This window comes from Lagenorhynchus albirostris, chromosome 8 (genome assembly GCF_949774975.1).
Source record: "Lagenorhynchus albirostris chromosome 8, mLagAlb1.1, whole genome shotgun sequence".
NCBI lineage: Eukaryota > Metazoa > Chordata > Mammalia > Artiodactyla > Delphinidae > Lagenorhynchus > Lagenorhynchus albirostris.
This window is the reverse complement of record NC_083102.1, coordinates 55571379-55586507: the sequence shown is the minus strand read 5'-3', so window position 1 is coordinate 55586507 and position 15129 is coordinate 55571379. Positions and strand designations below refer to the sequence as shown.

The 15129-nt window shown below is 35.4% G+C and overlaps 1 protein-coding gene across 5 annotated transcripts in view; it reads right to left on the bottom strand.

The window, feature by feature from the left end:
• Positions 1–15129, bottom strand: part of ANKIB1 (ankyrin repeat and IBR domain containing 1) — a 159777-nt gene that overhangs the window by 10321 nt on the left and 134327 nt on the right. For all 5 annotated transcript variants that reach the window (XM_060157021.1, XM_060157017.1, XM_060157018.1 and 2 more), the window contains 6 exons: positions 10803–10933; positions 5401–5535; positions 4375–4461; positions 4219–4285; positions 2021–2166; positions 488–666 (listed from right to left, as the gene is read on the bottom strand). In XM_060157021.1, the coding sequence (XP_060013004.1) occupies positions 488–666; positions 2021–2166; positions 4219–4285; positions 4375–4461; positions 5401–5535; positions 10803–10933 (745 nt within the window). The remainder of the gene's footprint in view (positions 1–487; positions 667–2020; positions 2167–4218; positions 4286–4374; positions 4462–5400; positions 5536–10802; positions 10934–15129) is intronic.

Here is a 15129-nt window from a genome sequence, read left to right as displayed (position 1 = left end):
AATGGCAGAAATAGTATAAGTGTCTGAAATAAAACAACCAAAACTCAACTGCTCTTTAATGGATGAATACGGATCACTTAAAAAACTTTACGAATATCAGATTTCTAATTTCTTTACAACTTCTTACCAAAAAATACAAATATGACCATAACAATTTGGCAAGGCTTCCAAATTCTACATTATAAGATGTTTTTGACTATCAAAATGATGCGTTAGAATACTTGTTGAATTATGAGTTCACTGAAGTGTGAAATTTACCTAGCCTAATTTAGTCTGAGAAACTATACAATGAAAAACAAAACAAAAAAATAGATATAGTACTGGGGGAAAAAAAACACCAAAAAGAAGTTAACATACTTTTATCAGCTATCCATATTTTAGGTATAAATAACTTTCAGGAATATGAACCCTAGTTGGAGAAAAAAATAAACCTGCTAGCATTTGTGGCTGGTGCTAGGATGAGTTCCATGGTGTGTATCCTTTTCACCTGCGTCTTGGAGCTTCTGGTGAGTCTGCAGGAGCAACTCCCCGAGCCACAGATGCCAGGAACTCTTGCCTCTTCTGCTGTACAAGGCATGCTGCCTTGATTATCTTGTGGCGGGGTGTGCGAAGGTAAGGCCTATTGACTTTTTGGGCAAGGTCTTCAGTGACCATCTCTAAGTCTGTCTATGTTAAGAAGAGGAAAAAAAAAATTATAGGTTGAGTGGGTTAGTCAATAGCAAATCCAGTGTCTGTCTGGTTAAATCTAACTCTTTTGAAATCAGAAATTAATCCAAATTTTATATAACTTCCAATTTAACATATGTTTCTACTTTGCACATTTTAGGAAAATAGCATTCATTCAATAGACATTTAGAGTAATGTAGTTGGTATGGATACAAAGAAGTAGTGAGTATAATATAGCAGCTGTATAAAAAAAATTTATAATTTGTCTGTGTGAAAAAGAACTAATAAATTTCAAGGCATTGTACATGTAAGTGCCTGACCACATGGTACAGACTATATGTAAATGCTGAAGGAGTGTGAAGCAAGGCAAAACCTTTGTGATTTGGGGTTAGGTCTGGAAGGCCTCATGGAGAAAATGAATATTCAGCAATGAAGGAAATGTAAGATATAAATTAGTAGAGGGGAGTTCAAAGGGATGACATAAAAACAGTAGCAAGAGGAGAAAGTTTGGTGACTTCAAAAAAAAAGAGGAATGTAAAATGAACCTGGTCAGCTACACTGATGTCAGTTTGCTGACATGTTTTGTTTTGTTTTTTCAAGTACTCTTAAGTTTTTCAGTTGTACTGTTAAAATGAACTGGCAAATAGCAACTTTCCTATCTAGTATGTAATGTGGTTTGTTTCGTTTTTGAAGATAAAATGCCTAATTACATAATCAGAATTAGGCCAGATTTCAACCTCAACCAGTTTAAAATAAAGAAATAAATGTGGGGGCTTCCTGGCGGCGCAGTGGTGGAGAATCCGCCTGCCAATGCAGGGGACATGGGTTCGAGCCCTGGTCCGGGAAGATCCCACATGCCGCGGAGCAGCTAAGCCCATGCACCACAACTACTGAGCCTGCGCTTTAGAGCCCACGAGCCACACCTACTGAAGCCCGCGAGCCTAGACCCCAAGCTCTGCAACAAGAGAAGCCACCGCAGTGAGAAGCCCGCGCACCGGGACGAAGAGCAGCTTCCGCTCGAAGCAACTAGAAAAAGCCCACACACAGCAACGAAGACCCAACAGAGCCAAAAGTAAATACATAAAATAAAAGAAGAAAAAAGAAATAAATGTGGTAGGAAATGTTTACATAGCTCAGAACTCATTCAAATCTGCACAGTGACAAATTCAAACATAAAGAAAATTTCAGTTTATTATTGGTAACTTTTCCTTTATTTAAAAACCATTCTGAAAACAGAAACAAAATTATTAATTACACTCAAGTAAGATAAACCTTAGTTATAAAGTGGTTGAAAAAGGAGAAAATCTGTTTTTCATAGTAACTGCATTTAAATTTAATAAAAAAGACATCTTACTTGCATGAGTTCAAAAATTTCTTTCTTTGTGCTTTTAGGTTCTAAGAAAAATCCATATGGATAAGAACACTTGAGAATGCGTCGAGTTTTTAAGAGCACATGAACTGCATCTTCGATGAAAGTGGTATCTGGACAGCCTCCTTCAGCTATAAAGTAAACCAGGCACAGTGAAAAAATTTTTTTTGCAAATACACTATTATAAAATTAAACAACTAAGTTTTCTTAAAAGAAAGAAAAAAGAACAAGGATCCCTAAGAAGAAACTGTTTGAAGTAGCTATATGATAGTATTTATTTGAACTAGACTAAAAACCTACATAAAACACTCATACGTTTTGCATTTAGGTGACGTGTATGCATTTATAAATGGAGCACACCCTGCAATAGCCCAGGAGTACTGATGGCAGTCATGAAGGAATGCATACATTGATCCTGGATTCTGTTCTCACCCTGTGAGTAAACAAATCTAGCTTTAGGTCAACTCAAAGGTTCCATGTTTTACTAAGTTTTTTAGGTTATCCCTAGCAGAATTCTACTCATTAAGAATTAGAACAAATGCCTTGCTAAGTTGCTTGCTAAAAAAAAAAAAAAGCCTAATTATAAATTATGCTTCTGCAAAAACAACATTGTAAGGTAAAAGACACAACATTCTGGGGAACAACTGGGTAACTAATGCTAGTTAATAAATACTCCAGGCAGAGAAAGAGAGAAAGGGAGGAAGAGTGGTTTTATTTCTTCCTTTCCAAATCTTCTACCTTTTAATTCTTTTTTATGTCTTACTATGCTGTCTAGAACCTCCAGAAGGTTGAACAGAAGCAGTAATTTACATCTACAAATACTTATTGTATATTTAGTATGTTTTGGGCACTGTTCTAAGTATTAGAGATACGTCCGTGATGGAATAGACTGTAGAACCTGTGAGGACTTTTTCTTTCAATTTTTACTGTGGACAATAATACTTCAAGAGTTTGGTATTGGCTTGATATAGTTATGTCATTACTACAGTCTAAGAACTAGTAATTAACAAGGAGACTAAGCTGCTACTGATGCTTTTTGTCCCACTCTAATTTATTTAACTTATGGTTATTGTTTTAATTAGGAAGTTATCCTCATGAAAATGGTGTTAGTACTCATTACTTTTATAAAATGGAGCAAACACAAGGGTAATTGATTCCATTTTAGGCTTAAAACCTTTTATATATAAGCTGTGATTATTTAAAAAATGTGACTTTTTAGGGACTTCGCTGGTGGCACAGGGGTTAAGAATCTGCCTGCCAGTGCAGGGGACATGGGTTCGAGCCCTGGTGTGGGAAGATCCCACGTGCCGCAGAGCAACTAACCCTGGGCACCACAACTACTGAGCCTGTGCTCTAGAGCCTGCAACCCACAACTACTGAAGACTGCGTGCCTAGAGCCCGTGCTCCGCAACAAGAGAAGCCACCGCAATGAGAAGCCTGCGCACTGCAACGAAGAGTAGCCCCTGCTCGCCACAACTAGAGAAAGCCCGCACGCAGCAACGAGGACCCAAAGCAGCCAAAAAAAAAAAAAAGTCACTTTTTAAAACAAACATGCCAGAACCTGTACTCTGTGTGGTCACTGAGATATTATATTTTAATTATGTAACTAGTATTCAATCCATTTTTAGGAATGTTCTTTTTGAACTTCCATTTTAGGAACCATAAGTAAGCCCTATCTCATGACTTTGCTTTTTGACTCCAATGTCCGCTATTTACCAGTGACATGATTTCTCCCAAAACTGTACTTGACTTCTATTCTATACTAGGCACTCTGCTAAATTTTCTCAAGAATCTTTGGGAATTCAGTTACATGACAATTTGATGGCTTGTGAATCTTGCTCCTTTGACTAGGTCAGGGATGCCTTTTTGGGCCCATTCACTTTTCCCAACATTGTAGAGCATCATCAGCAGTGGCACAGAGTAAGTAAGCAAACCCACAATGTGTGTTTATCTGCCAGCAGCAGAGCTTGCACTAAGAGGAGCAGGTGACGTAAGCAAGGTGGAAAATCTTACCAGAGGCCTCAAATGCTAAACTACACTCTGGGCTTCTGAAAACTCCAAACTGCCAAATGAGCAAATGGAGATAAGGTATTCTTTTAAGGGTCTTAAACTCCTACCAATGAAGTGACTTAAGCATGACAGCTATTTTATGTTAATTATCACACATATCACTTATAACTTACTTTCTTTGAGAGCTCTACTCAATTGCTCCATCTTTTCTTTGGCTGTTTTAAGAAGGCGTTGTTCTAACTAAAAGAATAGAAATAAATAAATATATCATTTTCTTTATTTATTCACAACAGTAGAGTTTAGCACATTTGAAATGATTTGGGACATACCTGATAGCTATGTTCATGATTTTTAAATCTTGTGTAGTAGTGCATAAATCTGTCAAGTTCCTGAAATCGTTTGTGTTTTTTCTCAGCCTAGGAAATGAAAGTCCACAAATGAGCTATTAAAATTGTTTTTTCTGATCACTTCAAAATTTTATTAGTAACAGATAGTAGTGCATACAGATTTATCGATTATTTTGTTGAGAAAATAATAACCAATACATTTTAAACGCTTCCCAGAACAAAGTCTTGTATTTGTATTCTCTGTGACAAACCACTGAATCCGCAATTCCCAGAGTGTAAGGCAAATATGTCTCTCAAACCTTATGTTCATTAGATCTTCAATGTTTTATTATGTTGTTTATTGCTATGGACTGAAATGTGTCCCCCATCAATTCATATGTTGAAGGTGTAACCCCCAATGTGACTATATTTAGAGATAGGGCCTGTGAGATGATAAAGGTTGAACAAGGTGATTAGGGTGGAGATCTAATCCAATAGAGCTGGTGCCCTTATAAGAAGAGGAAGAGACAACAGAGATTGCTCTCTCTCCTTCCTGTGAGGACATAGCAAAAAGATAACTGTCTATAAGCCAGGAAGAGAGTCACTGCCAAAAACCGAATTGGTAGAAATCTTGATCTTGGACTTCCTAGTCTCAAGAACTATGAAAAATAAATTTTTCTTGTTTAGGCCACTCAGTCTATGGTATTTTGTTATGGCAGCCAAGCAGACTAAGATACTTATTATATACAATAACATAATATATTGTTGATATAATGTTAAAAATTTTTTTAAGTCATTTTAGAGACATGCTGGGATATACGTCTTGTCTAATCTTCACCAATATAAAAAAAGGAAAATTAAAAAAAAAGCTCAAGTTTATAGAGCTATTTTGTTTAAATTAAAGGCTACTCTAAAGTGTATTGAATTTAAATGCCTTATTACAGTAAAGATAGGAAAAGAAGAAATGAAAAACACTGCCACTGGTATTAAGTGGCTTAGAGATCTTGGCTTCTACAGTTCTCTCTTTACCTCCACAGTCATTTCCTTGGATTGTTCCTCTACATGCTGAATGACTTCATAGCGAGTACATCTGTAATAACCTCCTGTGGAAGAACTATGTTTTTTCCATTCTTCTAGGCAAATCCAGCAAAAGTCATACTTGCACTTCAAAAGAAAACATATATCCAAATATCACCCCATGTTAATATGCAAATTATTTTCTAAATTCCTGTCAACCAATTTGTAGAGATTAAATAATCCTGCCTGTGTGACCAGGAACAAATCTTCTCAAAGACACACCCTCCTCTTTTTGAGGTTTTCTCTGGAGACCTTATGTGTGCTATGGAAAGATGTGGGGGTAGTTTAAAGTTATTGCTTATAAGGATAAATTAAAATCATAATATTATTAAGTAATCTCAAGAAAGCTTGAAAAGTATCAATGGGATATTCTTTCCAAATAATAAAACCAGATCCTGACAAATGTTTCATTTTTCAGGTGCATAGTAATCTTACCTTGGTCTATAAAGCTCCACCAGTGTATTTGAAAACTTCTGTTGACTTTGACAAACTGATTTTTAAACTGGGAATAAGTTAAAAAGGCCTCTAATCAGAACAGCTAACATAAAACCTATTTCTCATTTAAAAAAAAAAATTCTCTTTCTTAATTACCATAATTCGCAGACAATGCCAAAAAATATGAGTATTCCAGTATGAAAATATATCTTTTTCTCTCTTAAATGCTTATGGATTTTGAGTCAGAGAGATCTTTCCAATTTAAATCTATGTTTTCTCCTGGTACTTTTAGAGTTTGTTTAAAAAAATATTTAAATATTTGATCTGTTCAGAATTTATTTGGGTATTCAGTATGAATTAAACTTTATTTTTTTCCACATAGCTGCCCAGTTGTCTCAATACCATTTACTGAACAGTCCATGTTTCTCTACTGGTTGGAGATGCCTCCTTTACCATATACTGAATTCCCATTTATGTGTCTATTTTCTGGGCTTTCTTTCTATTGTGTTTCATTGATCTGTAGATTCATGTACCAGCACCATGCTGTCTTAATTACTGAGCCTTTATAGTATGGGTTACTGTTTGACAAGGCTAGTTCCTCCTCACTGTTCTTTTTCAGAGTTTTCTGGCTCTTCTTACTTTGTTTTTCCATGTGAACTTTTAATTAGCTTATCTAGATGCAGAAACAAAACCTGTTGGTATTTTTTGTTGGAATCTTTCTATCCAAGAACTTTGTTATCTTTCTATTTGTTTGTCATCTTCTGTGTCCTACAGATAGGGGTCTTAACATTTTCTTCATGTAAGTCTTATCCATTTCTTAAGTTTCTTTCTAGATAAATGAGGTCTTCGTTTTCCAGTATATATTCTATCTGAATGTTACTGGCACACGTGAAGGCTATTACTCTCTGCATATTACTTTTGTACTCTGCTAGTTAATTGAATTTTTATTGTTTGCAATAGTTTTTCAGTTGATTCTTGTGGGCTTTCTAGATATACAATCATGCTGGCTGTAAAAAATGACAATTTTCCCACCTCATTTCTAATTTTTATATCCCCAATTTCTTTTCATTGTCAAATTATGTTGACTGGTATCTCCAGTCCAATGTTAATAATATTTGTGATGGGGAGTATCTTTATATTGTTCTCAATTTTAGTGAGAGTACCTCTAGTTTCCCCACTAAACATCATGCTAACTTTTGGACTAAGAGATTTATTTTTATCATGCTATTGCGATAAAAGGAAGAATCTATCTATTCCTATTTCTTTGTGTGTCTTATAAAGAATGGTTGTTGAGTTTTTGTCAAAGGCCTTTTTGGCATCTACAGAAAATTTACATGGTTTTTCTTCTTGTATCTACCACTAAAATGAGGTACAGTAATAGCTTTCTAAATATCAAACCATTCTTGTATTCCCGGAATAAACCCCACATGATTAATTAGTCTTTTTTTAAAATTAAAAACATGTTTTTCATTGAAATATAATCGATATTCAATTATTCTTCTAATGCACTCTGCTAGATTACATTTGCTAATATCTGTATTTTCCCCTCCAATATCTTATTTAGGACTCATGCATTCTTCTTCATAAGTAAGACAGATCTACAGTTTTAATTTTTATAATCTTGTCAAGTGCTGGTATCAAGGTTCTACTCAGTTTATAATAATAATTTGAAAGTTTCCATTTTCTTTTTTTTCTTTTTGTCCTGGAAACAGTCTGAATCACATTGGAGTTACCTATTCTTTAAAGCTTTGATAAAACTCTATTGTGAAACTGTTAGGGCCTATTGCCTTTAAAGGAGAGATCACTGAAAAACTCTTTCTTCTACGGAGTGAGTTTGTTTGGATATTTCTTCTAGAGTTAGTTTCAATAAATTATATTTTCTTGGAAAATCAGTCCATTTCAAAACCAAGTTCAAATTTATCTGCAAGAGTTGAGCAAAGTTATCTCTTATTATTATTTTACTTTGCTTTGTTTATTGATTAGTCCCCTTTTTAAAATTTATTTATTTATTTATTTATTTATGGCTGCCTTGGGTCTTCGTTGCTGCACACGGGCTTTCTCTAGCTGCAGCCAGCGGAGGGCTACTCTTTGTTGCGGTGTGTGGGCTTCTCATTGTGGTGGCTTCTCTTGTTGTGGAGCATGGGCTCTAGGCGTGCGGGTTTCAGTAGTTGTGCCATGCGGGCTTCAGTAGTTGTGGCTCATGGGCTCTAGAACACAGGCTCAGTAGTTGTGGCACATAGGCTTAGGTGCTCCGTGGCATGTGGGATCTTCCCGGACCAGGGACTGAACCCGTGTCCCCTGAATTGCCAGGTGGATTCTTTACCACTGTGCCACCAGGGAAGTCCCAGTCCCTTTATTTCTTATATTGTGTATTTGAACTCCCTCACCCCCACATTTTTCTTATTGCAAGCTTTGTGGTTTATCTTATTTATTTTCCTTCAGAAAACCACTTTTGGATTTATTTATTAGTTGTATTGTTTTTCAGTTTTTGATTCACTGATTTCTGATTAAAAAAAAATTCTTCTTCCTTGTTTTCAAGTTTGTATTTATTGGGTCATATTCTTAATTCATTCCTTATTTTGTATCATTTTAAGTGAATAAGGCTATGCACATTTCTGAATTGCTTTAAATATAGCCCTCAGGTTCTGAAAAAGTAGTTATTTATAGAAATTCTTTAATTTCCATTTTATTTTTACTCACGAGTTGTTTGAGAGATTTTAAATTTCCAAATGAAAAGGCTTTTTGTAACTTTATTATTCATTTCTATTTTATTCCATTATGATCAGAGAATGTTGATTACACCACTCTATTTTCTGGATAATTATTTAGATTTTCTTTGATGATCAATGGTTAATTTTTTGGTGAATGTTCCATGGGTACTTGAAAATATGGCATGAGTCCATCTTTTCAGGATACAGAGTCTGAATATATAGTAATCAGATATACCTTAGTCATTATGTCAAGTCTTATCTTCATTAATTTTTTCTCTACCTGGTATGTCACGAACAGAGAGCTGAATTAAAGTCTCTGTCCTCATTTAGCCCTTCACAAACATGTACTTACACAATAAATTGTGTACCTGTTTCAAGGTTCTGACAGTATGCAAGTTCTTTTGTTGCCTGCTAAAAGCAAACCTTGTGCCTGATTTGATCCAAGTACCCTTCAGTACAGCTCCATTGATCTCTCAAAATTAGTGGCAAAACTTTCTACAAACAGCAAAATTTTACATTCTATGATAAGAAAAAAATATAGAACTTTAATAATTTTTTATTTTTTAGTTGCAGCATAGTTTTCCACAGAGCCAGATCAATAAATTACTATAAGTGATTTAAAATGTGTAAGGATGCAATATTTAAATAGCTTCCTGAAAATTATCTAAAGGGAAATGAATAAAGAGAGTTTTTAAAATAAATGAACTTATTTTTATAGGGCCAAACCTGTCATTCTTTTAAAATGTTTAACAATTTGATTCCAGAAAGTAAAAACTATCTACTGAGTAATAATCAATATTGAAGCATTAATAAAGGTATATTATGATTTAGTCATTGTGTTAGAAAATAGATTCAATTACATATTACCTGTTGTCCCACATTTTAAAAAAACTATAAAAGTATAAACACTTCCTAGATGTCTCCTTTTATGTCATGAGAATTACTCATCAGTTTCCTCTGTTCAATGCAAATACTTCAGATGGTTAAATAAGACTACATTTACATAGTATGTAAGTAAATGTTTCTTTTATATGCAAAAGAAGTTTAAGCAAAATCTGTTTAAGATAAATTACCTTACATCATTAGCCTGATTAATTCATGAAAATATTCATTCACTCAATACATATCTATCAACTACTTACTGCTGGTAGGTGCTATGACTGAAATAAAGGTAATGTTGGATCCCGCCCTTTTATTAGTAGCCCAACTGCTGATTTTTATGGTCAACATGTATTTTTTTTTTACACATCTATGTAGTCTATATCAGACTGTCCAAGAAAAAACTAATATGGATGTTGGAGATAGGACTGCATATAAATGAAATAATTTTGGCCTGATCAGCTAAACTAATAAGCAATTTTGAGCATTTTACTCAGAACACTACTAAGTTTTTCTTCTTAGGAAATCATTGCTGTCTCCCTAAGACAATTCATTCATGTTAATTTATTATAATATAAAATCATCTGGTAACTGTCATTATTTTTGAAGTCATAATAATATTACAGTTAAGCAAAAATGTTCATAAATGTAGGCATGGATTAATAAAATATTATTAACTTAATTCCAGAATATTTGTTTTAAATATGGTAGTTTCTTTCTATGCAATCTAGGTCAGGAAGGTAGCCTTCTAACAGTAATTATTTATAATAATTTTTAGCCAAGTGACATTTTCATTTTCAATATAGTAATGAGTTACTTATTTAATTGATGATTTCATTAGCAAACCTAAAGTCTGCCCACTGTTTCGGGCACCTTTCTTATATAGACACCAGGATTTAAATTTGGACTTAGGGGGATTGCTTGGGGCCTGACTTGGACCTTGAGACTATGCTGTGTGCTCCAAAATCAGCTTTGCAAGAGATCTATGTAAGGTAGCACTCGATCATTTAACATTATTTATATATACACAAAACTCTCTCAGAATCCTCACTGGGGGAGTGGGTGACTGGGAGGGAAGGACTCAGGCATTTCTGATCTGGCCAAGTACCACTGAATCCTTACCTTTATTTTTAACATTCATCATGATTGTAAAATTCAGTAATATAAACCAACATTTATGTTATTTAACAAAGAATGTAGAATACAATCTTCTAGAATCCATCTGAAAGCCAATAAGATACCTATGCTTACAGCATTTCTTCTTTGGATTCACAATCAAATGAAGGTTCTAACTGCAAAGCATGTATTGTACAATCCTCTTTAACTTACCTTAGCACACTGCATGTGATTGCATCCCTCATTCTTCTGTATTGGAGACTTACAGTTAGCACAAGGCTTGGAGTTAGTTAACAACCAGAGACAGTTGGCAGCATCCTCATAAGCTTCACTAACTCCCACAACTTTGGGATATAAAGCACAAATACAGAAATAAATGATTTAGTGTACAACTCCAGATGGAAAAACACTCAAAGTTTTCTTTGCAGGTGGTCTCTCAATTTTAAATATATACTTATTTTCCTATTAGGGTCTATGGCAAAGTTTTTACCCATGATTATTTAAGACAAAATAAAAATGAATCCAATGACATGTCTGAAAGTAAATTCATCATTTCCCCCAAATCTGCTCCTTTCTCTATCTCCTGTCCTGTTAAACGATATGATCTTCTACCCAGAATAGATCCAGGAAGAGCATGATCTTGGACACCTTCCTCTTTCCCTCATCTACTGTGTCCCATTGATTCTATCTCTTCCTCTTTCATATCCATCTTCTCTCCATTCCCATTTCTTATTGCTTTAGCTAGGATCGTCCACACCTTCTTCCCAGACAATTAAAACACAGAAACCAACCTAGCTCCCAGATCCTTCTCCCCCCACCCTCACAACCCACACTATATTGCCTCTATAAAGTGATCTTTTAAAAATACAAATCTTTAAATCTTCTAATTGCTCCCCACTGACTACAAGATAAAATCAAACTGTTTCAGCAAAGAATACAAAGCCCTTCATGATTTGGCCACTAACTACTGGTAAGGTCCTCCCACCCTCTATCCCCACACTAACCTTATACTCTTCATCATCTTAAACTCTGTTTATTCTACCTTTAATAAAGGTAGAGATCTGCACTCTTAAAGAATGCCAGGGTTTTTAAAGACTCTAACTTTTACATTTTATGTTCTATAAATCTCCACCACCACCCATGCAGAGATTTAGGGGCTGGGGAGAGTGGTAGACACATAATTAAAAAATTATTTTTTCCTGCAAGAATGACAGTAATGAAGTTTGTTTTCTAACTTCAAGTACATAGGGAAGTTCTACCTTTTCTTTACTGAAAGAGATGTCTGAAAATCACTTTGAAATCCTTGAGAGTAGTCCATTCAGTTAAGACCCTCATTATATGCAGATATTCTAGGAAGGGTTGGGTAACAGGTTAGCCCTACTGTTGAAAGCAGGGGAGAAATCAGAAGTTTTGAAGTTTAAAAGAAAAAGTTACTCAACCCCCAGATTTAATGGAGAGGAAAGGCGACAAAGGTTTGGGCTGTCCGACCCCTGGGAACTGGCTCTGCATATGAACTGGAAGAGATGAGCACCAGCAACAGCCCTTTGATGGAGCCTAGCAGTGGAGGAGTGGAGGCAGGGGGTGTCTTGCTGCAAGGAACCCTGGGTGCCTACCGACTTAAGTTTGTGTCAACAACAGAACAGCAGCTACTGCTGGACTGTAAAGCACTGGTTTTCAATTCCACATAGCAGAGAGAAACAATAGCAGCAACGAACTGCTCAGACTGCACTCCATTTCTAAGGCCACTTGGTAGAAGATGGTTCGATTAGGGTGTGGTGCAGAGCATGCTCAGATAATTTGGTGGAGAACAGGAGTTTCAGAAGGAACATACTATACTTAATGGCTATGAAGGTCAGCTGTGAAGGTAATGCTGTTTACAAAGGGTACTGCTATAAAACCTAATCACTAAGTACAGTGTCTAATTTTTGTTTAAAGTAGTGGCCTTTCTCCTCCCTTTAGCATCAACATTATTTTTAGCTCAGAGTCTCCAACATATTCTTATGACCTTTATTGTCCATTGTTATAATAAATAAAGCACAAAGCCATTAAAACAAAGCAGCTGTGTGGCCTGCAACATTAACAGTTTTATTCTCCTACCCTTGGAGAGAATGCTAGTTTCTGACTGCATTCTAGAGGATTATATGAAGTAAATCATGCTCAGAAAATAACCAACTATTAGTACAACAAAAACTTGAACGGGAAGAAATGCCTTTACTACCTGTGCTCTGAACATGCTCATTTCATACATCTGCCCTTTGTACATACTTTTCTCAATACCTGCAATACCCAAACTCCCTTCAATCTACCTGGTGAGTCTTCTCCATCCCTACTGACTTCCAAACTCTTCACTTCAGATGCATGTCTAATATAGCTTGATCTTCTTTCCTTAATAATCTAGTGTGCTTTTAGGTCTCTTTGTAAGAAAAATTAACTTCATTTAATCACGTATTACAGTATAAAAATCTCAGATCTATTAGTAGAATCAACATGTGCTCAAGTGAAAACAAAGTTGCTTTTAAAGACTGAATTCTTAAAAGACTATTGAATTTCATTCAATAACCATTACTGAGTATGTACTATGAAAAAAACTGGTCTTAAATTTTTATAAATTAACTATCATTTCACAGAAAATATAATCATTCCTGCTTCTTGCTCTGATAAGCTGCAATACAGGCAGTTTCAGTACTGAAAAACAGTATTTCAATCTTTATATGGAATTAATTCTTTCAACTGAGCTCAGTATATTTTCTAATATTTTTCTGATCAATTAGATTTTGTCACTCCTTTTAAGTCTCATAACTCAAAGACTTTGGAAAACTAGGGATAAGGGAGAAAACGATCTCATGAATCTACAAGTTTGGTTGAAAATTCTTATGCCAAAGATATGTGACCATGACCCAAATTAATATGTGAACCCAATACAGCATTAAATCATACTTTTCTTTTTTGGAGTATTATTTTTGTATATTTAACAGTGATGTTCTACTTAAGTATTACAGTGGCCTATTATTGTTTGCTTTAAGCCTTACCCTAAATTTCATAAACTTAAAAGTGGCCATTAATAGTCTACTGGTTACCACCAAGTTTCACTGTGGTGATTACACATCAATACAGTGAGACAACTTTTTCTCAGCAATGGGGAATTTTCTCTGCAGTCTTGGCTTTGGCTCCCTTTGCGGTGGACCACTTGCGGGTGTCCTGTGTCTCTTGCCTCCTATCCAATTTTCTAAAGTTCCTCCATCTTTCTGAATTAAAATCCTATTTGGGACTCTTTGAGGACTATCTTCAGTTTTTACTTGAGGTCTCCCTATCTCTGGCCACCAGAGGTAACCACGTATACACTGTGTTCGTATACACTGTGAACGTATACACTAGGTCTTCTATTTCTCTTCTCTCTTCATTATCAGGATCATTATCTTATGCAAGGACAATCTGTCAGAGTCCCTCCAAAAATCTGTACTGACTAGCCAGGTCATTCTCCTTCTTCTTCTCTAATAAGACTTATTTGTGAATATGGAATGATTGATCCAATTTTACATTGGCAAGGGATAACTAAAAATAGTCACCCATTTCAAAATACTTGCTTTATATCTCAAATCACATACTTCTGGCCATTTTCTCCTCAAGAATTAAATACTATACTGTACTAATTACTTCTTGTGGTGCATTAACTCTTTTAGGCAACTGGTAAGTACACTAGATTAATAACTTAATAAAATGAAAAGTTATCTTCTTACTTCTCCTGTAAACACCTTTCCTCTCCCATCTGTATTGGCTGTCTTGTTCAAGCCCTTATGTTCTCTCACCTGGACATGTTGAAGTTGTCTCAGAAACAGCTTTCTTACCTAGTATCTCAATAGCCCCTAATTCATCATCCACACTTCCACCTGAATGATTTTTCTAAGCAAACATCTTCAGTTATCACTTTCCTACTCAAAACTCCTTTTTGGTGTCTCGGGGTAAAGTCAGACCTCCCAGCATTACATATAACCCCCACCCCTGCACATGCAGTCTCATCTCTCACTGCACCTTTGCACTGGTTAAACTGAATTATTTGCAGTCCTTGCATACGCCATGCTATTTCACAGCCTTACTTTACCATGAGCCTAGAATGCCCTTCCTATTCTGGTCTGTGTGAAGAACATCTATCAGTTTTCAATACACGGCTTATGTATCAATTATTTTATAAAGCTTTCCTTACCTCTTTCCTAGATGATCTCCTAACTAATCTGCTCCTTTGTCCCTCCCCTCCCTCACAATGTATCACAGGTATACTGTTCTCTCACACCACCTTTATACTTATTTTTCTGAGTTTTGTACGTACCTGTCTCCAACTCTAAAATGTAAATTTCAAGAGCATAGAGGGCATCTTATTTCTGTACTCTAACATAAAACAGCACTAAATAAATGCTAAGCACATAATGAAGATACTATTTAAAAGCAACAAGTTACTCCTAAGTTTTCTCAGCATTTTTTCTGAGCTGGAGACAAGCACTTCTAAAAGCCACTGGACATCTCCACACATATGTCCTGTAGGTAC